The 27575-nt window shown below is 32.0% G+C and overlaps 2 protein-coding genes across 8 annotated transcripts in view; both read right to left on the bottom strand.

Annotated features, from left to right (window-relative positions):
- Window positions 1-5011, bottom strand: LOC144836222 (ubiquitin carboxyl-terminal hydrolase 30-like). Its single transcript, XM_078691470.1, has 9 exons — window positions 4810-5011; window positions 4113-4262; window positions 3791-3882; window positions 3236-3334; window positions 2687-2821; window positions 2280-2510; window positions 1763-1947; window positions 1197-1340; window positions 1-672 (listed from the first exon to the last, which is right to left on the bottom strand). Exons 1-9 carry the CDS (start codon window positions 4916-4918, stop codon window positions 459-461), a joined length of 1359 nt encoding a protein of 452 aa, XP_078547596.1. The 5' UTR covers window positions 4919-5011; the 3' UTR covers window positions 1-458.
- Window positions 5012-5864: 853 nt separating this feature from the next.
- Window positions 5865-27575, bottom strand: part of LOC144834590 (peripheral-type benzodiazepine receptor-associated protein 1-like) — a 114786-nt gene continuing 93075 nt past the window's right edge. For 6 of the 7 annotated variants that reach the window (XM_078689446.1, XM_078689448.1, XM_078689447.1 and 3 more), the window contains 13 exons: window positions 26797-26877; window positions 26026-26154; window positions 23446-23712; window positions 22807-22968; window positions 21671-21784; window positions 17990-18166; window positions 17384-17541; window positions 15044-15196; window positions 14171-14546; window positions 13106-13476; window positions 12276-12725; window positions 11783-11923; window positions 5865-9402 (listed from right to left, as the gene is read on the bottom strand). In XM_078689446.1, the coding sequence (XP_078545572.1) occupies window positions 9208-9402; window positions 11783-11923; window positions 12276-12725; window positions 13106-13476; window positions 14171-14546; window positions 15044-15196; window positions 17384-17541; window positions 17990-18166; window positions 21671-21784; window positions 22807-22968; window positions 23446-23712; window positions 26026-26154; window positions 26797-26877 (2774 nt within the window). In that variant the 3' untranslated portion in view covers window positions 5865-9207. The remainder of the gene's footprint in view (window positions 9403-11782; window positions 11924-12275; window positions 12726-13105; window positions 13477-14170; window positions 14547-15043; window positions 15197-17383; window positions 17542-17989; window positions 18167-21670; window positions 21785-22806; window positions 22969-23445; window positions 23713-26025; window positions 26155-26796; window positions 26878-27575) is intronic. The other variant, XM_078689450.1, reaches the window with a different exon arrangement.

Genomic DNA, 27575 nt, shown 5'->3' with positions numbered 1-27575 from the left:
TGTATATTTGCATATATTGTGTTATCATCATCTTATAGAGCCATAGTAACTAGTTACGTAAAAAATTAAAAGGGTCGAAAATTGACCCTTAAAGCAGGTTTTGTGACTATGACCTTACAACAAATTAAAATCTTTGAACAATCTGTAGTTACTGTATAATAATAATAGTTCATTCTTATATAGCGCATATAAGCAAGCTTTTAATGCACTGCACATAATTACTCCGGCCATTTTTTTGGATCAAAAACTGGAAACATACTCCCATAATGCAGCTAGTAATCAGTGCAAAGTTGTGTCTTGATCTAACCCATTTTATACACCTGGGTGGAGAGAGGCAAATGTAAGTAAAGTGTCTTGCCTAAAGGATACAAGCAATGTGCCGAGAGTTGGATTCGAACCACAATCTCACGATCAGTAATCCAACACACTGCACCACACGCCCTCATATAATATACCTATTATTGTCTTTCATAGTACAGCATATATGCCTTCTGAGAGAGCATTTCTGATGACCTTGCACTTCTCACACTCCTATCGGATATACACAGCCAGTCCTTGCTTGCTTCTTCACCAATACCCGGTGATCTCCGATAAGTTAAAAAATGACCAGAATAAGCATCTCCTACATGCACGATGGCTGCCATCAATTTGAAAGAATCCGACGACGTAGATCTGCAAAATAAAGTAAACATTGTATATATATTATACATTGGTATATTGTATCCATTTGATTGGACGATTGTGGGTCAATAGTACTTTTGTTCGTGTATGAATGGTCTGGAGACAGATACAAGCTTACCGAAATACTAATGAGGAACATCACTATAAAACAGTTGTAATTAGAAACTCAATACTATGCAATTTTATGTGCCATATATCATTGAAGTTCAGGTTAGGTTAGTGTCTGTGTGATACAAGCACTGCATGTGAAACACACGAGATGCTGTATCAGTGATTTAAGCAGTGATGTGGGTTCGATTGGTCTGCTTTTTTTCCGTTTTTTTTCTTTTTCCAAAATTTGTTGTTGTTTTTATTTTTAAGGTTTGTATTTTTCATGGTTTTCACAAGCGCCTTGAGCACTTTGTGGATACGTGCACTCTATAAATCTTATTATCTTATCATAGTAGTTGCCTATGACACTGGAAAAATTTAGATACATTACAAAATACTGTTAATCTAAAGTTTGAAATCATTACCTGCATATTTCTGTTTTATTAATTGCACAGTTACTTAATTGTTGTTTATCCTCTATATGATGGTTAGGTACAGAACCAATACTGCAGTAATGTACTCGGTGACGTGGCAACATTGTTGAACCAATAAATCGTACAGTACTTTTCCTACAAACAGAAAAATAGAAAAACATTTGTGAAAGAGTAATTTATTGGGCATCTTCATCTAGACATAACTGGGAACCTCAAAAAGAGTAATCGGTTATATATTTATTATTTTATTTAATTAATTAAATTTTTTATTTTAATTTGTTTGCGCTTTATTTATTTTGTTTATCTTTATCAATTCTATTTTAATTAATTTATTTTATTCAATCGAAACCAACAGCGATAATTACCGCAACTAACAGATTTGATACAAACAAAGCCAGGACTGTTTAAAGCACCTTGTATTGTTACATGTTTATGTCTTGTCTTATTGTACTTTTGTGAGGGTCCCTAATAATCAGGATGGATGGACCACCCTCGTAAAATATTGTTAAAAAAAAAAAATAATTATATGGAGTAAACATTTTATTTGCAATACTTACTTTATTGTCTTATTAATAATGTTATCATTAACTTTCATTCTTTTCCTTTTCTTAAGCAAATTAGTCTCGGAAAAAGCTTGCATATTTAAATGTTCTGGATATTGAACATATTCGTCCTTCCTTATTGGAGCACCATTTGCTTGCCAGCTCATTCTTTGTAAATGAATACAAAGGCATTGTGGTACCTGCAAAAGTGTGTCCCTAATAAGAGTTCTACTGAATAAACAAATTGTTTTTATTTCTTGCTCATATATAAAAATCTTATTTATCTAATATTTATAAAAAGGTGAGTTTGCTTTAAAGTTTAAATTTATCTATATTTTCAACCATCCAACAGGAAAAATAGACCAATTCTTGTACAAGGCTTATGTAGTGGCGCTGTACTGACCATCAGAAAAATCCGGATTGAGACAGGATTTGAACCCATGACTCTGAGATTGGTAAGCAAGTATGTCACAGTACCACATCAGTTTAACCTTCCTATTCTTGTGTGGCAGCCCCAACATGTTATACTTACCTTACTTATAGTCATCTGTTTTTTAAATATCTTCCTTACATCTGGCCAATTATCTTGATTTTCTCTAATTCTCGTTCTACCTAGTTTCCCCGAACACTTGAGACATGTGACGTCTTGTACTAGTTCTGATTGGGTGAATGTTCGCAACAGATCTTCAAGAGTAATAGTGCCCCAGGATTGGGTTGGAATTGGTAATGATAAGGTGTCAAACGTTGTCAGGGAAATAGGTTTCTGTAGAAAAAATAAATTCAATAATTAAACATTTATACTAATTTTCATTGGTGTTAGTTCGTATTCGAAGAGTCTATGTTTGACTGTTAATTCTCATATTTCTCATCTTTATTGTTTTACACATTCAAAGCTGAATGGTTTAGACTTTCTATCTTTACATTTCAATTTATACTTACTTTTGTTTTACATAATGTACATGTTAAATGATTAGCCAATGATCCATGGAATGGTTGTTCCACACTAGCAGATACTTTCATCAATTGCAATTCAAATTTTGACTTCATATTGTGAACTAAAGCCTCTTTCTCCAACTGAAATAACAAAAGAAAAGAAAATTTTAAAATTAAACATGTATCACAATTTAATTAACAGAAGCTATTTAAAATCAACTCCCATAAATGTGAAACTTTCACATTAATCTGCTTTGTGGTTGGTTGAAACTTTCATCTGTCATGTGATTGGTTGAAAGTTTAACATTAAATCTGCCCTGTCATTGGTTGAAAGTTTAACATTAAATCTGCCCTGTCATTGGTTGAAAGCTCCACGTTCAATCTGTCCTGTCATTGATTGAAACTTTCACATTAATGCTGGAGTAACTGGTTGAGACTTCCATTTTCAACCTGCTCTGTGATTGGTTAAACCTTTCACATTCAATCTTCTCTGTGATTGGTTGAAACTTACACATTCAATCTGCTGAAATTCAGTCTACAATTCAATAAACTTACATATAATAGTGATGGTTGAAACAAAGATATGTGTGAGGCTAGATGCTGTTGATTAGAGTCAAGTTCTGAGATGATGAACTGAAACAATTCATGCGCATCCTGCAAATGAAATAAACATATTTGCATACAATTAACATATAATTAAATAATTAATTAATAATAAAAAGTTTCCACTGTGTATCACCTTGACAGGCTTACATATAAACAGAAGAATTTTCACTCTTACAAACATAATATTTTTGTTTTGTTAATTATACTTAAATCTTTTACACTTAAGTGTCAAATGCACCTGGCTATATATAACATGCAAATGAGGTGATATTTATCTTTTACACTTAAACTACTTAAGTGTCAAATGCACCTGGCTATATACAGTATGCAAATGAGGTGATATTTATCTTTTACACTTAAATTACTCAAGTGTCAAATGCACTTGGCTATACATGCAAATGAGGTGATATTTATCTGATACACTTAAATTACTCAAGTGTCAAATGCACCTGGCTATACATGCAAATGAGGTGATATTAAAATGTGTATTTATGTTAGATATACCTGTTGCCCTCCATACCACCAGTTAGATTCATGGAGCACGTCCAGCAATTTTTGCGGAGAGTTTGTTGCTGTTATTTCATTAGCATTGACAGCTGAAAAACAACATTCATTTTTTAATATACATGATTTTATTACTCTGGGTGGTAGGGCTATACTGTACTTGAATCTTGTTCAGTTTTAGGTCTTTGCTTCCTCATCAAGGTCGATAAATAATCAATAATGCCAATTACAGTAGTTTTGGAGTGGACAGTGGTCAAGCATCAGAAAAACACTTGTATGTTGTGGTCATTGGAAAATGAAAAAATTAAAAAATTCCTTAAACCTTTTAGTAGTTTTAATAGCATGAATGCTAGTTTTTGATTTCCTTCCAAATGATCTAGCCATCGAATGAACGGTCTGCAGGCCGCCAAACTTTGAATGATTGTGTTTAAGTAACAAGTATTGCCAAGATTCTCTAAACCAGCTACCTTTCCTGTGAATAGATGAATGAATAAACAATTTTGTTAATATATTACAAACTCAATAGTGACAGTGTATAAACATTGATAGGCTTAGTCATATCTATAGGCTGTAGGCAATATTTATTAGGCATAGAAAGCCTCTTCTTAAATTTAAGGCCTCCTACACTAGCTACGCCTAGGCCATGGAGTAAAAAGGCCTAGGCCCAACTACATTATATTTACAGCACTGCTGCCAAATACACGAAATCATATCTTATTAGAACCTAAGGATCTCCGAACCTAATAAATAAGGATAATAATTGAGGGCTAGCTAGGCCTAGGCCTTATCGCTGACATTCATTAAGTGTGACTTGGCCCTAGGCTTGGGCTACCTACCTACTCTACTGCCACTGGTCTGGGCCAGGCCAACGCCGACCTTATTCAGACCCATTCGTCTAGGCCTAACTAGAAGGCCTCACAATAAGGTCTATAGGCCCAGCCCGCCTACTAAGTACTACTATCTAGGCCTAGCCTTAATTATTGTCTTTCTAGGCCTACCTATAATAAACTTTTACTTACGACGTTTCCCTTTTGTTTCGTCAGGACCACAGAATATGTAAGCAGCAACTGCTGACACTGCTAGTGTTGCCAACCCGGTAAGAAATGCTAACTTTTCATGATTTATCATAATTATTTGTTAAAAAACAACATCAACGTGTGTCGTCGAAAAACATCACATCGGAGCTCTATTATTTATACCGTTTCGGTAGATTCAACGTAAGCGACTATAATATTTCTATTGAGCAAAATTGGACATACCAAAAGTAGACTTCAGACATGTTAGACCTATTATTATGGAACGCCAACAGTGCCCTCGGCTCTTTTATTATTTGGGATTTTCACGCTGCTGCTCTAGCCCGCTACGTCACAAGAGATGACTCATTTATTAACTGAAAGCAAGCAGCAGTTATAGTACTAGACACTGACATTTTTGCGATAAAGGATTCTCGACTACAATTTATAGGTACCAGCTGCTGGACCCAAAAAACGTCTGGGAAAAGAGTCTAACGGTTGAACGACAAATCCCAAAGCATTTCTGGTATTTATGAGTCCCATATTATATAATACTGTAATTCGCTGTTAGATAATCATTGAATTATTATCAAAACAGTCCATTGAAGTTTTTGTTTGTAATAGGATACTTCACACTTGAAGTATCTAGGCGTGATGAAGTGACCCCCAGACTTGACCTTAGCAATAACAATAAGCGAGCAGCGTTTTTTGTAAGAAATATTTCTTGTTTAAAATGTGTCCATTAAAATTACGTTCTGGCTCTTTTAAGCATTTGATTCTTTTTTAAAAATTTGTCTCTTTCTCATTACTGTATATTCTGGCCCTTTTTAGGATTTGACTCGTTTTTATTTCTGCCTTTTCTCTCTTTTTATAAGTTGGCGCTTTAAATCAGAGGGTGTTAACACAAGAACAAATCCAAGACTTTTTGAACAGGGGAGCGTTAACATACAGTATTAGTAGCCGTCAAAAGGAGGAGCGTGCGCCCTTATCCCCTTTAGATTTTCCCCAATAACAAGAGCAATGAAACTATATAATAATTCTATAATTTATTTTCCCTCAGTTTATTCAGCAACAAATTTATAGACATGGCTAAAATGATTGAGACAAAATAAAAATACCCTGGAAAAAAAATCTATACAGATTTATGATGATTCAGATTTGATAATATAGAAAAAATGTATTACATATTTTAGAAAATTCTGAAGCATTCGGATCTTAAAAAATTGTGAACTGTTGTACGCCATATTGCTAACAGTAAACAATATATAACAGTATACAGTAAACTATAACAGTATTGGGTATAATCATGGCATACTTATATTTATAAAATAAAACTCTTTAAATATTGGGTGTATACAACATACATAGATTCTTTATCCATCCCTTCTTTTAAAGATGTATTGTCTCTCAAAAACATAAAGACTAAAATCAGACTTTGAATAGGCCATTTTGAAGTTTTAATGAAGGTAATCACTTCCGTAGAAAAAAAAAATGTTTCACTTATAAAAAGACAAAATAAACTTTAATGTCTCCAGCCATTTTAAATCTCCTTCATTTTTTAATTGTGTAAAAAATATATAAAAACGACAATGCAAATAAAAATAATAATAATGCTTTTTTGATTATTTTTTTGCTACTTTGAACCTTAAAACAAACTGTTGATTGACAATACTGCATCTAGCAATTGCGCGGCCTACATGAATCTAGAATCTGTGTATGAGGTATACAATACAATATTTCTTACTGTGCTTGGAGAAAGAACTTAAACCTACCACCACAAATTGAAAGTAAAGTCATGCATTTAATAAATATATATCTGTGTAAAAAATTGTAATTTTTAAATTGTTTTTTTTCTATAATGCATTTATAATGTTTTATCTGTTTATGCGGATATTTATCCTTGATAGCATTAGTAGCGGATAAAATTGAATTTTAAAAAACTGAAAAATAAAAGAAATCTGTACATGCTCACAGACTTAAATGGCAATTGTGATAGCTTCAGTAACTACTTCAATTTTCAATTGGAAGCTTCTATTGTAAGCATGACCAGATGTTTCTTGCCTAATCTTAGTTGCATTCATAGTGTGATCGTCTTAGCGACAGTCCAATATTTATAAGAAATGTAAATGTAGTTTATTAAGCTGCCTAAAGCTCTGTCTACACTATCAAACTAGTTTGACAAAAAAGTGTGATGTGCCCAAATATGGTAATGATATACCCAAATATGGTAGTGATATGACATCATCATGTCCATATATGGGCACATCACATTTTTTTGGTCCCATAAAGTTTGATAGTGTAAGACAGAGAAAGCAAACATAACTTCAAAATACCAACTGTACAGTACTTTCAATTGGTGGTAGTAGATTTATATCAATTTAATTTCAAATAATAATTTGTCTTTGACGCTGATAAGGAGTATAAAAAATAGATTTTCTCAAACTCTTTTACTTAGAACCATAAAAACAAGAAATAAACCAGCTTTACTCAAAAATCCAATATAAAATAAATATCAAAATAATCAAAATCATCAATATATCCCTGACATTAGTAATGGTGATGATAATAATAAAAAGAAACATATTTAAAACCAAATCTATTTCTTGGGAATGAGTTAAAATTATATAATACATTAGTTTTTGAAAGTATATAATATTCCTTTATGAAATACAAGACTTTAATACTGAAGTATTTTAAGAGATTGAAACTAGAAACTATTTTTGCTACAAATATACATCAAATAATAGAATACATACACTCACACATTGAATTAAATACACATGTTTGCACCATGTTTCTGTACATATATTACAATGCAAGATATTAACAATTATCTATGCATATTCATAAGTTATATATACATTATTCATTAGCATGCACCTTTGAAATTAACATGCTGTTTTGCATCTGTTTAAATGGCAACCAAATGTACATATATATATGTACATCGCACATAGTATAAGCAACTTCTGAATTCATTATTACTAATAAATAATATCTGCAATAAAAATAAAAGTTAGGTCTTATAAAGAAAAAATAATAAAACCAATGATTATTCAATCATATATGGTATGCAAATTATTTGATGAATAAACATGTGTTTATTCATGAATATTAATATACTCAAATCTGTGGAATGTTATGGAAGACATACAGTTTGGCCAAGATTGAAACAGTAACGAAACCCAGTCGTATTCTTACTATATTTAAAATTGAAATCTTTCCCTCATAATTATTAAACAATATAAATAGCAAATAAACAACAAGGTTTTACGTACAAACATTAACATAGGACAAGTTTTATACAACGTAACATTTCTACTATATATAACAATAAATAAATAAATTCGTTAAAATTGTTGCATCTCGTTTAAATTTCTTTCTAAAAATATATTTTTGTTTTTTAACGGGAAGAATTTGTAATTTTCATGCATTTTATTTAATATATAGATGTTTCTGTATACTATCTTATTCATTATTGGTTGGAAAGTGTTGAATGTGTTTTAGATTAAGTAGTATATACTTTAGTAGTAAATGAATTTGTAATCAATATCTCAAAATTGCTGGCATAATACACATATTCATCTATTTTCTATGTTTTTATCAATAAATAATTTGTGGTATCAATAGAATAATTTGATAAATTGTATTTTGAGGCCAGTAAATGCATTGTATATGAAAATAAGATGCAATTAACATATTTTAATATTTATGATTTTAAGCATATCATTGAAAAATTCATGATTTCAAACATTCTCAAATATTCATGATTTCAAATATATTATTTAAATATTCATGATTTCTAGCATATCATTTACATGATGATGAATTATACCTATTTCTATAATTTTATACTGTAATTATAAATGTTTTTGGTAAAAAATAAATAATCTTTAATAAATATTATTTTCTCATACATTCACTTCACAACGCAAAAAATTTAAAAATCGTATATTTCATATAATTCATTCAAGCATGTATTGTACGAGCTAGGTAATTTAACCTTTGACCCCAAGTACATTGCTAAAACAAGTAAGCTCACAAAGCTGCTCTTTATAAAATCAAGCTATTTTCAACCAAGAATGGTTTAGGATTCTAGTAATATAAAAGCTATTACCGTAAGGGACCTAAACCTTCGATAGACCAGCTTCCGAATTGTTCTCAACTTTTCTAAAATGATGGTATTAATATCACATCCCCACAACACAATATTTATAAAAGAAATGGTCTTGCGGCTTGCAATCTTTTTTTCCTCTCTTCTTTTTCACCAAAGATTCTAGAAACTAAATTCCCTTTTCGGCATCACAACTGTTGATGTATCATCAATTCCTCATAAATATTTCTCAAAAATATTCTCCAGACTTTTTCTCAATCATCAATTCCGTGAAGGATGTCTTCTCATATTCATTTCTTTCTTTGTTTGCCAGATTCTCCTCCGCCGAATTTCTTTAAAAACGCCTTCCCTTTTGAGAGTAGTCCCTTCTTTTTCTTTGAGTCATCAATACTCGTCTGACTCACCTGATCCAACCCGTTACTTTGCTTTGAAACAGTACTGCCTATTGAAGACTGCCGTCCCAAGTCTTGCAGCGAATCCTTGGTCTGGGGAGAAGAAGAAAAAATCTCAGATTAAGCTATATTCTATATCAACACATACATATTTCCAATGAATAGATTTTTTAGATTAGAAGGGGAAAGTGCAAAGTAAATCAAGTATTAAAATCCCCTTCAAAATGCAAAATTCCAGTTAAGCAATTTACAGAATTAACATAAACATGGTTACCCAATCAAATAACCAATAGTGTTTGTAATAAACATACAAAGGATGGAGTAAAAGGGTGTTCCATTTCAGTGTTAACTTCGGAAACATGTTCTTTTAACACACCCTTTTAAGTACTGCACACATAAACATGGTCACTTTAAACTTTACCATCGCAACATTTGTTAAATGCTTGTTTCCCACTAAAGACTCAACACAACAACGTAACGTAAGGGATTTGACCAATTACAAATGATGGATTAATTAAACTGTCCTGTCATTGGTCAACTCACTTGCCTTGTGTCTAGGTCCTTGTGTTGCATCAAGTGGGAATCAAGCTTTATAAATAAGCACCACTTAGTATTTTAACTAATGTTAGTTAGAACACAGAGAAAGATTTTGAAACAATGCTACTGTAAAGATTTAGTTTTGTTCATAACTAACTATAATATTATTAATAACTACATATTATTGGTCCAAATATATCTGTCATGGCTGAGGGCTAGTAGACATTGCTCTATAATGCCTGCTTTAAGGCCTATGGAAGGCCAATATCGCATTATGAGCACAGTTTTGATTGACACTGGAGTATAAAGAATATGAAAGTATTATGTGGAATGGCTGTTGATTATTAATCAACTACTATCAATCTAATGGTCACGGTTGTCAACAATAAGGCTGAACTTATGGTATGCAAAGAACGATTGAAAAGCCACGGTAACACATCAAGTAAAACTATAGAGTGCGACAGACTGGCTTACCCTTCATAGTACGGTGGATACTAAGAGGTAGTGAAATAAATAGAAAATGTAAAATAAAATATAATATAAAACACAGAAAAGAAATATTAATAAAATTAAGAGAAAACAACACAATATAAACTGACTCCAAATAATGATAGGGAAGCCATGATTCGATGTTTTGATCTTTTTATCATCATTATTTCATTATTCCTGATGATGATCAAATAAAGAGTGAAATGTTTAATCATGTTCCCTATCGTTATTTGGAATCAGTTTAATCTTATGTTATTTAAATAATAGTCAGTGCATTGGTTTTTAAGAGCAAACAAATTATGCAAAAATAATCAAAATTGCTTTTTTGAAAACTGAATTTGATGTAAAGAAGTGAGATGTTTAGATTCACAGGCACATCATGCAAATTAGGAACCATTTCAAAATTATTGTACAGTTTTGTAACAACACGATAATTTACTTCAGTAACCTTGGTTTTGTTACTGCAGAAATAACATGCAAATTAGTTTTCAATTACCTATCTCTTAATATTGTATCTAAAAACCTATTTAAAGTTTTACCATCATTATAAATATGATTTCTCTTTGCACCTTTTCTTAATAAATTATCATTTTATAATTATTAATATCACATTGATGTTTTTTTTTATTTCTTCTATTCCTCTATTGTTGAGTGCTACACCAAATTTATCTACAGGATAACCATTGTATGCTGAAGTCCACAATGCAGGAACAATAATAAAGCAACAAATATTCTATTATTTAATAATAATTATAACCTTTATTTTGAATAATTCTGTTAGAGAACATGCTGTTTTTTCCTGATGCTTTTAGAATTTTAAAAATCTTGTTGAAATTTCACATGCCAAAACTCAACCAAAATCCTGTGAAAATTACATAATGATATACCTTCACCAATCAGAAACCAAATACAGCGGCAACCCGTTCAGACAGAGACAATTCAAGCTGGCAAATGATTAACTTGTTTTTAATATATTGAAATGTAAATTAAAAGTACATATCTGTGTTTTTCTTAACTATTAAGAACTATTAAGAGGACACATTTGGGACCCAACATAGTTAATAAATGTGTCCTCCTGGATAGGGGAATCCGAAAGGAGGGATTCTACACAATCTCAATATTCCATGGGATTCCAAAAAAATCACAAAAAAATATCCAAAAAATTCTAAATTTAGGAATTCATTTTGAAATTGTCAACTGTACCAAATATTTTTTTGTTTTTCTAAAAGGTAACATTTATAATTGAATCGTGTTATCAATAAAAAAAAATCTAAAAAGTGATTTCTTATTTTGTTTATTCTAAAATGACACTCAACAGATAGTGTATGAAGGATTTAAAATACTCATCACAAACATATATTACAATTTTGGATGGATAGAATGTGTATATTGCATGCATTTTTTATAATCTATATCAATTGGCTATATCACACACAAGAGTACTTACTGTTGGTGACCTATCGAATGAGTTGAGTGAGTATCCACCAGTAGAGGGCGCCGGACTACCAGCTGATCCATTGAGGCCTGGATCGGAGGCTTCTTCAAGGAAGTTGGAAGGCACTAAACCTCTTTCGCCATTTAATTCCCCCTGTTAAAATACAACATATTTATTTTCAATATTATTATCATCTTGGTCTTGCAGGTTAATACATGTCAAGCTTCTACTAAGCTCTATCAAACTTTATGTGACAAAAAATGTGACGTGCCCATATATGGACATGATGATGTCATATCACTACCATATTTAAGTATATCACTACCATATTTGGGCACATCACACTTTTGTCAAACTAGTTTGATAGTGTAGACAGAGCTTAAGTCTAGGTCTTTGATACCATTGCCTTTAATTAATTTAAGTAAATTATGGCTATAGAGAAAATTCATTTTCAAAATTAGTAATTTCTAAGAATGAAATTACAGAAAAATAAATCAATATATACCATGAAAAAGCCATCTTCATCCATTTCTCCATAAACTGTAATAAAGTCGCCCTGCTGAAACGTCAACTCATTCTCAATATCTGGGTTCGGAGACAAGACGCTTGGGTCGTAATCAAATATCGCCCTCATTACCATACACCTTTCAACCTCCTTCTGTGATATTGACGATGAATGTCCGTTCACTGCAGTCTGGTATCCTGTTGGGGTGCCATTGGGACCGGTTCTGTTTGGGCCCTCTGTTGAGTTGATTCGGCCCCTACTATTGTTAGGATTTGCATGTTGGTTATTCTGGTTTTGTGGTGTGTTGTTTCTTTCTGACACCATGTGGTTTCTGTGGGGTTCTGGTATTGGTTTCCCTTGCGCTTCTTTCACCATGTTGTACGGTACAAAGCCTTGTTTACCGTTTAGTTCACCAAAGTAAAATCCATCAGCGTCTTTGTCTCCCATCACCTGAAATAAAATGTTTAAGTAATTAATTAATTGACAGTTATAATAGTCACTACTGAGGACGATCAAAGTATATTGATCGAAACGTTGAGAATCTCAACAGTTCTTTTCAGAACTAAATACATGCTGTGTACTGCAAACTTTTTATCAACATTTGATTTCGCTATGCAAACCTTATAGATAGACAATAGAGTAAATTGTAGTTTAAAACCTTTCCATTGATGTACAGTACATGGATGTGTGTAATAGCAAACATTTGCATAATGGACAACCATATAAATTCTCTTATAGATGCATAGTTGAAAATATGTATTCAATATACAGAAATTTAAAATGTTTCAGTAATTATAAAAAGTAATGGAAACATTTTATTAATAAATTACCTTAATTATATCTCCTTCACGGAATCCTAGCTCCTCTTCTACCCCATCGTCGTTAGGTGACATGGATGCTGGGTCGTAATCGTACAGCGCCACAAAAAATCGCACCGTACTGTCATCGTACAATTCTTCAGGATCTGTGGAGGACGTATCTTGCGATGATTTCTGACTCTTTTCTAATGTATGGTTCTTTTTGTTGTCGTAGTCTTTTCTCGAGTCTTCCCAGTCGCTGCCCGAGTCGAGGGATTGTTTACGGGGACGGGTATTTTCCCGCATGCTGGGCTTTGCGACGGGAATGCTCCCGTTAGGTGGGTCGTGCTCTGAATATTGCTCGGTTATACATGAGGTAATACCATCACTCTCTTTGGTAATTTCTAGCAGAAAGTATTAGACACCAGGAAAGAAAATAAATGTTAGAAAATGCAAAGAATAGAATACCACAAGAAAATAAATATAAGTACACATAAAAACCATTTAACCATTATTATATAATGCAATAAATAGATCAATAAATAAGATAAGTTGTCCATCTTCTCAGGAATCAAGAGTATATACAGTAGTACAGTAGTTTCTACATTAGTAAACCAATCAAAACATAGCATTATTTAAATGACTTGTATATAGCACAAACTAATAATGTTAGAATCCCATATAACAATCAAACCAGCAAATCACATGCTAAAAACTATAGCTATATTAGGTGCAGCGCTGGTCAAGTCATACTAAAGCAGGCAAAATATGATGTCATAGGTCATAGGTCCCACCATAATAAACAGTCAAATAGGTCCTCAGAGATACAGTTAGCGTCGATTGTTCATAAATCTAATTTATTTATTTACGTTGACTAAACAAATGAAAATGTATTGTTTTAGGTAAAAAATATACCACTTAGGATATAGAAGTTTACAATACTCTTTAGTATTAAGTATTTAACGCATTCGATAATTGCATCTGAGTAAGTATTCCTTACCTACATGATATAGACAATAATGCTTCTTTTGGTTTATAGGTTTTTAACAATCGAATTTATAAGTTTATCCGGGTAAGTAAGCACGAATCTCCACTCACCTATATGTGGCACAGACACTTCTGCTTGCTTTGGTTTAACTGGAACTGGTTCTAACACTTGGTTATGGGGTGAAAGGTCAGATTCACGCTCGTAATCTCGTTGCTGTCGTATAATCTGTATAGGCACTGCATGATTCGGTTTATTCAGTTGTTCTACCTCAGGGTCCGTTTCATCGAATTCTGATTCTACTTTTGCATTATTGTCCAATGTGTCTTTCACATTTTTAAATTGTTCATCCCGCAAACTTTTGTTGATACTGTCCGAGAACCCAGGTAAATCAGCACTTTCAAAATCTGATAATTCTTCCTCAGCCTCCTCGGCAATGTCCGATAATTCAGAACGGTCACTCTCTGATTGATACTCGATGGGTTCTTTCTGTAAACAGGTGACAGACATGTCTAAATTAGTTTAGTTCATAAATTTTCCCTTTTTAAAATCTACAGTAGACCTCTAATAAGGGGACACATTCAAGGACCAAACAAAGTGTCCTCTTAGGGTGTCCCCTGAATAAGGGTTGGCCATGGTGATAAAACATATTCTTCCTCTCCCTCCTCTATGAATAGGGGTGTCCCTATTGCATGAATAGGGGTGTTCCTATTGCATGAATAGGGGTGTCACTATTGCATGAATAGGGGTGTCCTTATTGCATGAATAAGGGTGTCCCTATTGCATAAATAGGGTTCTCTCTCATGTCCCAAAAGACTGTAACTTTCTTCACCACAATATGTTTCTTCTCACCATATCTTTCCAAAAATTAAACCTAACTTTTAAAACATTATTAGTTCAAGAATCAGGAAACTTTTATTGCTCCACTTAAAAAAACGAAAATCCACTTTAATGAATGAATAACTAAAAATTGCAATTATAATTACTCTTTTGACATCGTTTGTCTTCGGCAATTGGTTAGCCGCCATTTTGACAGCACCATTTACAGCAAACACCTCAGGATGACTGTCTTCAGACGTTGTCGTACGTGAACTTTGACTGTCATCATCTGAAACGCTATCATACATATTGCTCCTTACCTGTATAAGATAAATAAAGGTACCAATCAATAATCTATACCTAATTACAATAAACAAACAAACCAATAGTCAATACATTAATCAATCAATCAATACAGGTGTATAATACAAACAACAAAATATGATGTGCCCATATACGGATACGACGACATCATATTACTACCATATTTGGGCACATCACACATTTTTTGTCAAACTAGTTTGATAGTGTAGACAGAGCTAATAACTGAAATCATCAATCAAAAGCTAAGTAATTTGTTGGTCTGTCAAAACATTAATTTTCAACAATGAAACCAAATAAAACAGAAATAAATCCTTAAAAAAATTAAACAATTAATCATACTCATTTATACATTTGCTTTTAAGCATTAATTAAAACTGTTAATTAAAACCTGGATGCTCCAATAAACCATGTACAACAATTGAGTATGCAGTGCATATAACAAAACCATTCTGATACAGTAACATGACTCAATTCAGAATAAAAAAAAGCTGAAGCTTAACTAAAAAACTGTTTAGATCAAAAAACAGAACAAAGTAGAAAAACGATAAAAATAAACCACACGCACACGTGAGCGTTTTCCAAAAATCACATGAAAGTATGAAGACAAAGTAGAGAAACACATTCTTCAGTTTAAGAACACTATTTTAGCACATAAACACTCTCAGCTAAGCTCATGTATGACCTTATATATGGTATAGGCACATAGCAATATAGTGGTTATCAAACCTATACTGTATGGTTTGTAATTGTGATTAGTAATAATAATAATAATAAAGCAATAATTGATAATACATGAATATTAAAACGTGCTAACAAATGATGCTGGTATCCTATATCATCATGATGATGTAGTTTTTTGCCCTCTTATTTGAATAAAATTAGCATAAATTTAGTATGCTAATGAGTTATCAATACCTGTGTTATTATTAGCACTACATAATTTATTAAAATAATATATCAACACATTTTGATTTGAAAAAATTCCATTTTCAAATTAATTGTATGCTTTTTGTATTCTTGTTCTCCTTTGTAATTTTATAAAAACGATAATATATATATGATATGATATATTCATTATTATGGAGAAATAATGGACATTTACAGTAGTGGACATTTACAGTAGTGTATAGTAAGTATCTATGGAATCTAACAGACTTGCCAGTCACAGGATTCAGGATCTTGAAATTCTGAGTGAACACCTGAACTTTAACCTAATTACCTATATTTTGCACTGTAATTATCTAAATTGGGAAGGGGGAGATGGGGTGGGGGGGTTGCGGGGAGGACTATGTCGACATCTGCCAACTGGATCCACCAGTCCATGTGTTAATCCCATATCGGCATTAAGCAAAGCAAAAATAAATATCTGCATTAAACACTTCAAAGCTCTATCTACACAATCAAACTAGTTTGACAAAAAAAAGTGTGATGATGACATCATGTCCATATATAGGCACATCACATTTTTTTTTCTCACATAAAGTTTGATAGTGTAGACAGAGCTTTAGCTAGTAAGCTCAATATTCATTATTATTAACACATTTCTGTCAATCTCTTTTGTGCATTACACAAACTAACTTACATTAGCTCTTGGTTTGCACCAGAATCGATGTGGCTGGTATCGCTGGCGATACCGACTCACTCGAAAAGATGGAGAATATATGAGCTAAATAAATCCAGATCAAAATGCATGCAAAAGAAAATTAATTGCAAAAAACATAAAGAATAAAAGAAAAAAAATATATGTACAGAAATAAAACTAAAAAGAAAAGATGATTTGATGTAGGGATTTTCTTTTTCAGGAAATGAGGGAAGAGAAATAGAAATATATAAAGAAAGATGTTTGATAGGGACTATATCAAATGTTAGGGAGAGGTTAGAAAAGGGTTGGGTTCAGGTATAAATGAAGAGTTACCGTGAGATGTTTTGACAAATGATTTGGCCCCAATCCTCTCATCTACAGACACATGGAATATAACATGCAATTTAAATGAGAGAAGAGACATAGAAATATGTAAAGAAAGATTTTTGGTAAAGCCTATATCACATGAAAAAGGGTTTGATTCAAACAATAGAAGAGTTACCATGAGATGTTTTGACAAATGATTTTGCCCCAATCCTCTCAGACACATGGAATATAACATGCAATCTTGCTAGGCCCGGTAAATCAACACAACACTAACCTTATTTATTTCAGATTGTTTATTTGCACTTGATCGGAGAAGATGCTGAGGTATATGAACAAGAGCTGAATCGGATGAAAAACCATTTGGAGAAAGCGTGCGGACAACAATGTGTGGTACTCCTGCTATCTTATCTATACTAAGAACTAAGCGGTCAGCTGAAAAGAAAGAAAATGGACAGGATGATGAGGCTATTGGTCAATTGTGCGTCTACTGCTTTGTTTTCTATTGGTATGGTCACCAACCATATGATCCATAATTCTGTTGGTTGACCAGGCTATTGGTACAGTTTTTTTCAATGTGCATATTATCCATGTGCAATGGTAGAGCAACTCGGAGGTACATGCTTGGCACGATGTAAAGCTCTGTCTACACTATCAAATTTTATGTGACAACAAAATGTGATGTGCCCATATATGGACATGATGTTATATTACTACCATATTTGGGCATATCACTACCATATTAATGTGCACATCACACGTAGAAAGAGCTTAAGGCCAGTGTCTCACACAAGATGTCTCTGTAAGTGTAATTGTTTCATCATGTTTCTATGAGCAACCATATAATATATAATGGGAATAAAAATATTTTTAAATAGCTAACCTGTCGGTGAATCTATTGATGCAATCTTCAAATCGTTAGCATAAACTGCATATCCCATGACGACAGCACCGTTTGAAAGACCAGATGTTGTTATGGTAACTGGAAGCCATTCAACGATAAGGGTACCTGGACGCCCTCCTGGTTTTATCTGCACATCTAACGGTGGTTCAGGAAGACCTAAAGAAATATAAAAATAACAATATTATAATCTATTACAAATCTGTAATAATATCATTAATCTGGTATCTTTAAAATTATTAATCTTATATATCAGGTATCACAATAAATATATCATATTTTTATATAGCATTAATCCTATATCAGAATGGTTCATCTACATTACTAATCCTATGTCATCGATATATTATTAACCTATAGAAATTCATCATCAAACTTTATATGATTAATAAGCGTTATTGTATTACATTAAAAACACATCACTGCAATACTAAACAATATAATATGAATACATGGGATTATCAATTCATATAAAAAACATGCTCTGGATGAAGATAAATTGCACATAATACAGAAAACCCTTCTTTGGGACACTCTTTTGAAGGGAGGACATTAGGGGACAAAAATATATATATTTTAACACTACGGCCAACCCCTATTCAGGACTCCTACATTGTGGACATTGTTTTGGGCCTTGAAGGGTGTCCCCGTAAGCTTGGTTCCCATAGCGACGCAACGTAACACAATCTACCCAACTTAAGCAAATGCCCTTCTAATAATTGTGTTTGCCCCCGTCTGCGTGAAATCAAATGTTTGCAGCACTATTGCGTTGTTGATTCCCACTTGTGATTACGCAATACAGCACTTTGCGTCGATACGTCGCTGCGTTGCATTCTAGTGGGAACCACGCTTTACCGTTCTAATGTAGTCAGCATACTATAGAGTTGGCACCTTTCTGTCTTAGGTATAAATTGACTCCATCCTTCATTTAAACCAACAATTTTGAGGGGTGAGCTTATACCAGAGGACTTAAATAGATCAACTGCATACAAACATATCTTCTGAGGCCCATGTGGGCCTATTGTAGGTTGTATTACAACTACTATTATAGTAGGAAACAATTTGCCAGTGACCATCAATAACAATAATATTTTTATGAATATCTGAAAACAGTTTCATATCCAAAATAAACATATTTTTTTACCTTTCTGTAATTTTCAAACGAGAATAGATTTTATTTTTAATCAAAATATCTATTGAACTAGGATGTAATATATCCGCAACTGTCTAAAATGGTTGGACTAGAACCATTTGACCCCACAAAGTGCCCATAAAGGGAAGGTCACGATTGGCTGTTCATAGTTAATGGTAATACTTTGGTTCAAAAGGACAATACTGATAATGGAGACTGTGTGATTAAAATCAAGATTGTAATTTTTGCACCACTAGTAATATGGAAATGATACAAATAATAATAATAATAAGTAACGTTGGATATTAAAAAAATGTAGTAAAACTGTCACAAGTTACTGATATGAAAAAAAATCATATTTTCAATTCAAATCATAGATATAATGTTTCAGTGCAAAATATATTGTATATGAAATATGAAATTAAACATGATGCATAAACAGTAGAATATAATTCCACACCAAATTTGTAATCCAATATTAACAGTAAATGTATTTTCACATTGTACTCATTGAATTATAAGCAAAACAAATAATAAAGTTTATTAATGATCAAAAAAAAAAGAAGAAAAGAACAATAATATTAGAAATTTAGTAAACGAGTAAAAAGATTAGAAAATTTGTAAGGATTTAAAAAGTTGCCTCAATCAAAATTTTAATTTGGCTGATTCTTTTGACTGTACTGGCTTCATGTTACATTCTCTCTCAAGTGTTAGAATATGGTTCAAATGTAACATAAAGACAGTAGAACCCCTATTAAGGGGACACATTCAGGACCTAACAAAATGCCCCCTTAATAGGAGTGTCCTATCTGTACTATCATGAATATCAACTTTAAAAATTTGTTGGCATGGCTTTTTTAACCTCTTACAGATTTTCTCTATCTTTAATGTACAGGTATCTATTTTAGCATTATCGTGATTATTTCTTTCCATTAAAATACGATATTTGATAATGATCTTTACAACACTAACCTTTTTTTATTGTGTCTTTAACAAAATCAGAAAACAAAAAGCATTTCAAATAAGTATTATTTTGAAAAAAAAAATGAGATTCAAAAAAAGAAAAATTATTCCGATAGATCTTGTGAGTATATTTTTCAGATTGCAACAAAGAGGTTTTTATGTCAAATAAAAGTCATTGCAACTTTTAAAAAGTACTGTACTTTATGATAATCCTTCCATTTCTAGTTAATCTATGTTAATCCCTTAAAAGAGTATCTAATCCCTTAAAGTACATCTTAATCCTCATCCCAATAACTTTAATAAGTATTCTGCATTTCTAAAAGCTAATATTGCACAGAAATATAAAGGTAAATTTTGCAAAATGATATGATTTAATCTCTTAAAAATAACAGTTAGACAATCAATATATTTTAATCTCATTGTGATCTGATCTAATCCGCTTCTCGAGATGAAGTTCTTGTGTGATTGGTTCATCCTAAAACTGTTTTCCATCTTTGGGATTACTATTGAGTACATACAATGTACTTAGCAACATTCTCGAGTATGGTCAATTAGGTTAAAATGATGTTAAGGATGCTTGGAACAAATCAACAGTCGTCTGTAACTGTAACAATCTATCGGTTCATTGCGCCAGAGTAAAATATATTGTTTTTGGTTATTTTAAAGATATTGTCCCCGAAAAAATTTTTTTTTTTCAATTTTCTTTTAATATGTCATTTTAATGTCACATAATAGTTATTCACTTTGACCAAAAGCTGGATCAAAAAAAAAATTATTTACCTGAAAAAGTGTCATGTAAAGCAAAAAATAGTTTTTGATTAATATTAAACGTTTCTTTTGTCTTTTTATAAGTGAAATAATGATTTTTGGGGTTTTTTTTTTTTACTGAAATGAATAACTTTATTAAAACTGCAAAATGGCATATTTAAAGTCTGATTTTATTAATCTTCATTTTTCATGTTTTTGGGGGACAACACATCTTTAAATGAATAATTTAATAAATAAAAGTTTAATAATTTGTGTCAGGTTGTCCCATTCAATGGTAGAAATGTAGATCCCAAACTGAATACATGCACCTAACCTAATATTTTCATCCAACAACTCTATTTTACTAAACTCTGTTTTAGTAACCATAAGAAAAAAAAGAATTTTGTACTGAATTGTATTGTATGTCCGGTCATATACTTGAAAAAATATTATCAAAATAGGTTGGGAATATGGCCAGAGTTTGAGCAATGCAATTTCCATTTTTTGGACAATAAAGGCATTTTGTACTGAATTTTATTGTAATTCACATACAATAAAAATATTATCAAAGTAGGTTGCGAATATGGCCTTGTAATTTGATAAATACACAATAAATTTCAAATATAAAGCACTGTTACACTATCAAACTAGTTTGATAAAAAAAGTGTGATGTGGCTATAACATGGTAGTGATATGCCCAAATATGGTAGTGATATGACATCATAATGTCCATATATGGGCACATCACATTTTTTTGTCAGTGTCAGTCAGTTTGATAGTGTAGACAGAGTTTAATAAAAGATAATAAATAAGAATCTCACCTCCTGGAAGAGTTTTGAATTCTATTTCTGTTGAGTAACGCTTTGAGTTGTCATTTGTTGTATGCCTTGGTTTTGCTGTTACTGTCACACGATACACAGAGGACGGTGACAATCCTAAATTGCAAGTGTAAAGAGAAAAGTACAACATTCTCAAGTAAATTGAAAATGCAACAAAACATAACAAATAATAAAAAGAAATAAAAAAATAAAAATCCATATATATATATATATGATAGTGGTGTAGTGGGATGCAGGAGTGATATTGTTTTTAGCATCAACATGCAGTGTCTGTAAGTGCTAACTGTATACAGTCAATAGCCACTATATGTGATCTAGTATCATGGTTACAAGGACAAGTCACCAACAATATAGGGGACATCATGTTATATGAAATTTAGACTTCATTTAAAATTACGATTTATTTTATTTTATGAAATTTCCATACAAAACAATCCATGTACGTTTCAAATTTCTTTTCATTTATTTCAAAAGATAGATAAAGGGAGATCTAGTACTATTTTGTCTTCCTATGTCACCTCCTGGGGGATCATGTGAAAATGATTCTACTGTAGTTACTGCAGAAACTACATTTTTTACTGCAACGATGTTTGATTTCATTTGTTGAGTGGCAGTCACTGCTATTACTCAAAACAATTGCATATACCAGTTCAAAATGTAGGTACAGCAGTAATTGTAGTAAAATTACATTTCATGGTTATACCGGGTGCTTGTAAAGCTCTGTCTACACTATCAAACTATAGTTTGACAAAAACAAGTGTGATGTGCCCAAATATGGTAGTGATACCCAAATATAGTAGTGATATGACATCATCATGTCCATTTATGGGCACATCACATTTTTTGTCACATAAAGTTTGATAGTGTAGACAGAGCTTTACAAACAATTTTTTTTATAAATTTTGTCATTATAGCAAGTGAAAAAAATGAAATACAAATATTGTATGACACTTCATTTTCTACATTAAATATGACGTGTGCAACAATTTCTGGACTCAATTTTTGCAGCATGTGTATAGTATTCAGACTAATTATCAAAACTTGTAATGCGTTTCACCGCTGACCTTAATATGATTGCTTAATTATCTACGTGACAAACGCACATCTAAAATACACACCTGCAAAACTATACTGATGCCGACCTGGTTTCACCGTCACCATCTCTCGTCCGTTCACACTTATTATGTGACTATAGTTACTGTTGCCTGGCAACCAAGTAATATCAGCTGTGTCTGGAGTAACGTGAGATGCTTTTAACCTTGTCGGCGACGCTGATGCTCCTATAAAATACATCACACATCATCAACGATATATTTTGAGTAAATAATAAAATATTAATGACAGCTAGCTTTGTGATGAAGGGGAGAATATTTTGATATGGATCAAGAGTGTCAAATACTGGAGGTGGCACACATCCATTTGCAAAGTACAAATAGACCCTTTGCATCTTATCCCTTCCCCAGCCAACACACGTATGTAATACAAATAGGGTTTAACAAGGCATCTATTTTGAGTGAAAGGAAGAATATTTTCATAAGGATTGAAGGATAAGAATACTGGAGGCACAGGGGTGATTTTTTTGGTGCGAAAGAATCACTCCGCTCCCCCAACACCTTCCATATTGTAAAGTACTGGAAGTGGGGCCTAGCCAGTTTGCAAATGCAGATGTACGCACACTTTCATCAACCCTCCTCCTTCAATAACAATGTGTTCTGAGCAGATACAGTTTAAACATCCAATGCTGAATTGTAACATACCTTTACCAACCATCATAGTACAAGCTGCTTCATCGGACATACCATCTGCTGTTAGCGTACAAACTGATATCCTATACGTCAAATCTTGATCTATGTAATCCAGCAACATAGTCTTTACTTTACCCTGTACTGTGCTCTTTGGGACACCATTCACATATATCTTGTATTCTCTGGACGACAGAGGGCAGTTGTTTGGATGCGACCACGTTATAATGACGTTAGTTGGGAACTGACGTTCAAGAGTTAAGTTTGATGGAGGTGGAATACCTAAAAAAAAAGGCATTAAAAAAATATTTAGGCAGGTAAATAATAAATTTAAAATAAGCAGTACTATTAGTTTACGAGGATGGGGGAACACAACCTGGCAGCAAGACCCAAGTATAGAGGACAGAAAGAGCATAGAACAGGCAGTAATGAACACAGAAATGGCAAGATTGAACATAGAATAGGTAGAAATGAACATAGAATCAGCAGGATTGAACATACAATTGGCAATATTGAACATAGAATAGCCAAGATTGAACATAGAATCGGCTTGATTGAACATAGAATAGGCAGTAATGAACATAGAATCGGCAGTAATGAACATAGAATAGCCAGGATTGAACATAGAACAGCGAGGAGTGAACATAGAATAGGCAGGATTGAAAATAGAATAGTCAGAATTGAACATAGAATAGCCAGGATTGAACATAGAATTAGCAGGATTGAACATAGAATAATGAAGGAATGAGCACAGTGACTCTATTTAGTTCCAGATAAATTGTTTGTCTAGCCAGATTAATCACTTGTCTACAAGGGACATTTCACTGATAAAAGGAGATACTTAAAAAATCAATAATTATGCTATGATCTATTTTTTTTCTCCAATAAAATAACTTTTATAAAAGCTATCTCACTCAAATAGACAGTAAAAACCATTGTGTCGGCACCTTGTAAAGTCACTTGATATCACTGCTTTGCTTTTAAAGCATCACAAACACAACATATCATTTAATCATTTTCAGATAATTTTCAACAAGAAGCAATGAACACACAATGCGCTGTTTTACAATGTCGGAATTGATTAGAAAACAATGTTGACATATTTTTAGCGACTGGCTAAGGTATTACAAATCTTGGTGTACTAAACATGTATGCGACTTGATCAATCATTCTTAATGGGATTGTGTTTGTACGAAGCGAGTTGGTGTTGACGTAATTCTTACGTTGTAAGTAGAAGGCATGTCATTATTTTTTATTCTGGCAATCATCAGATTACATGTGGCGTATAAAATAAGTTTACATAAACAAGGTTGAACGGCAACCTCTGAAACTCAATTCTAAAGTAATATTGTCTGTTTCTTATTGTGTATTCTAAAACTAATAACAGCAGTAGAAGAATGTTCCCAGAAACAATGATATAATATATATATATATAAATAACAATATATTTTATTAAGTAAAGAATCACACTGGTTTATATACAAACATACAGTAGAGCTATATTAAGACACTATTGGGACCCAAAAAACTGTCCCCTTTCACCTTTTGAAATTATTTGTACCATCACACTCATAAACATTCATTATTTGTATCATCACACTCATAAACATTCATTATTTGTACCATCACACTCATAAACATTCATTATTTGTACCATCACACCCATAAACATTCATTATTTGTACCATCACACTCATAAACATTCATTATTTGTACCATCACACCCATAAACATTCATTATTTGTACCATCACACTCATAAACATTCATTATTTGTACCATCACACTCATAAACATTCATTATTTGTATCATCACACTCATAAACATTCATTATTTGTACCATCACACCCATAAACATTCATTATTTGTACCATCACACTCATAAACATTCATTATTTGTATATTAGCTATGATCACATAAACCACAAGGGGTTATCTGTTCTCAAACAAATTTTTATGTGAGACCTGACACATGTTCACACTTCGAATAAAAGTTTATTTTTTGCATATACTGTATATGTAAAAAATATACAGTTTTATTTAAAATTATCCTCTAGGTCTGCGAACACAATGCAGTACCAACTCATATTACCAATTATGTAAAACTAGATAAAACCATAGCAACAATTTATGGACAATCAATCAATATTTAACTATAAATAATCTTTTTGATCTTCAATTATGTAAACTTGGAGAAAATTAATTATACAACATACAAAAAGAAATTTGTTATGGAAAAATATTCATATTTTTCTGGTTCTCAGAAAATTATCAATTCATGAATAAATGTATAGATATAGAGCAATTTAGTTATTAATTAGACAACAAAAGCAAAATACAATGGATGTCTTTGTTAAAAAAATCCATGGTTCTGGTGGTAGAACGAGTCTTCTTGGATAAGGACTATAAACCGTAGGTCCAGTGTACACATCTAGCTCATGTGCACTTTAAAGAACCTAGTACATCTTTCAAGATGAGTAAGGAGGACCCTGGTGTACAAGTACATCACATCCACTGATCATAACTGGGCCCTCAGGGAGACCAGTCTTTGACTGAAGAGGTCGCCCAGTATAAATGAAATATTTCAATTCTTACCGTTCATGTTGTACTCGTTACCAATCTCACTAATTGAGAACAAGCTGTTGTCGTTGTCTTCTTCGTCAACTTCGATGATGTCTTCAAGATCGCTCCCGCCATGGTGATCACTTCGAGCATGTGCATCATCTAAAAAACAAGATTTTAGGATCATTCTTTCGTTGGTCATAAACCACAAATATAGTCTAACATGAAATTTGGTTTCCCAGTGTTTAGAACAATTATTTAAACCGACCTAATTTATAGAGTTATTTATCTTTTATTTATATTTTATTTTGTATTTAATTTTTTATATTATATTTAATTTTTTATTCAATGTATTTAGGCACATGTGGCTAAGGATTACCAATAGTAAACTAATCATTGCCCTATGATATAGGTGGTAATTTTTCTCCTCCTCGAAAATGAAGAAAATTAAAGTGAATGTCTCTTTAAACAACATACATTTAAAATATATCTTTCTAAGGTCTTTCAATCATGTATAACATTATATACTATATAAATCACTTTTTCTATTTATTGAATTTTTGTAGAAAATTCTAAAAGAACTGACGCATTGAATCAGGTGTAAAGCTCTGTCTATACTATCAAAATAGTTAGACAAAATAAGTAATGATATTATATATAGTGATATGCCCAAATATGGTAGTGATATGACATCATCATCACACTTTTTTTTGTCACATAAAGTTTGATAGTGTAGACAAGGCTTAACAAAATTCACAATTGTAGATAATGTAAATTAAATCAGATATGATGTTAATAACTTACATTGATTGGGCTTTACTTTATTGACAGCGTCTTCCTCACTACTGTTAAAATCTAAATCTCTCAATTGCGAGTTTAGATCATCTGTGCGAAATTTAAAAAAATGTTATTTGTTTAAAGCTTTATTTTTTGTTAGATAGAATGAACAGATTGAAAATTATTGATAATCATTGGAATGTCTAAAGCTCTGTCTACACTATCAAACTTTATGAGAAACAAAAATGTGATGTGCAAATATGATGATCACTACCATATTTGGGTATATCACTACCATATTTAGGCACATCACACTATTTTTTGTCAAACTAGTTTGATAGTGTAGACAGAGCATTAGATTTTAAATTATTGATAATAATTGTAATACTTAATGATGATGAAGATTGATGATGATAATGATAATATTGACAACTAGATCATTATACTGATAATGATGTACAGAATAAAATATTGATGAAATATATTTTAAAACAACAGATAAATGAAGACCTCAACACCATAGTATATACAGTACACATTGAAGTTCCACCAACACCATATTGTGTGTTCTAAACAAGGACCATTTGAAGTGAAATTATGACATACTTCACCAAATAAAATCTTACTCAAAAGTGTGTTTTAAAATAAATTGAATAAAAATAAAACAAAAGAAATACAATATATACTAAAAATACTTGGGTATAGGACTAATTTCCAGTAATTGAGGAATTGGTAAAATTATAATATGCAGGTATATACAAAATGGTTTCTTTAATATCTTAATTTAGCTAAAATTGGAGCAAATT

Source organism: Antedon bifida, chromosome 2 (genome assembly GCF_963402885.1).
Source record: "Antedon bifida chromosome 2, ecAntBifi1.1, whole genome shotgun sequence".
Classification (NCBI taxonomy): Eukaryota; Metazoa; Echinodermata; class Crinoidea; order Comatulida; family Antedonidae; genus Antedon; species Antedon bifida.
Note: the sequence above shows the minus strand (reverse complement) of the source record. Positions and strands in the feature narration are given on the sequence as shown.

Excerpts from the sequence above, each read along its gene's own strand:
- LOC144836222 (XM_078691470.1), bottom strand. The coding sequence starts at position 4,918 with ATGATAAATCATGAAAAGTTAGCATTTCTTACCGGGTTGGCAACACTA. Across the intron at positions 1,948-2,279 it reads AACAGATGACTATAAGTAAG|GTACCACAATGCCTTTGTAT; the intron begins GTAAGTATAACA and ends ACACTTTTGCAG. Across the intron at positions 1,341-1,762 it reads ATTATTAATAAGACAATAAA|GAAAAGTACTGTACGATTTA; the intron begins GTAAGTATTGCA and ends TTCTGTTTGTAG.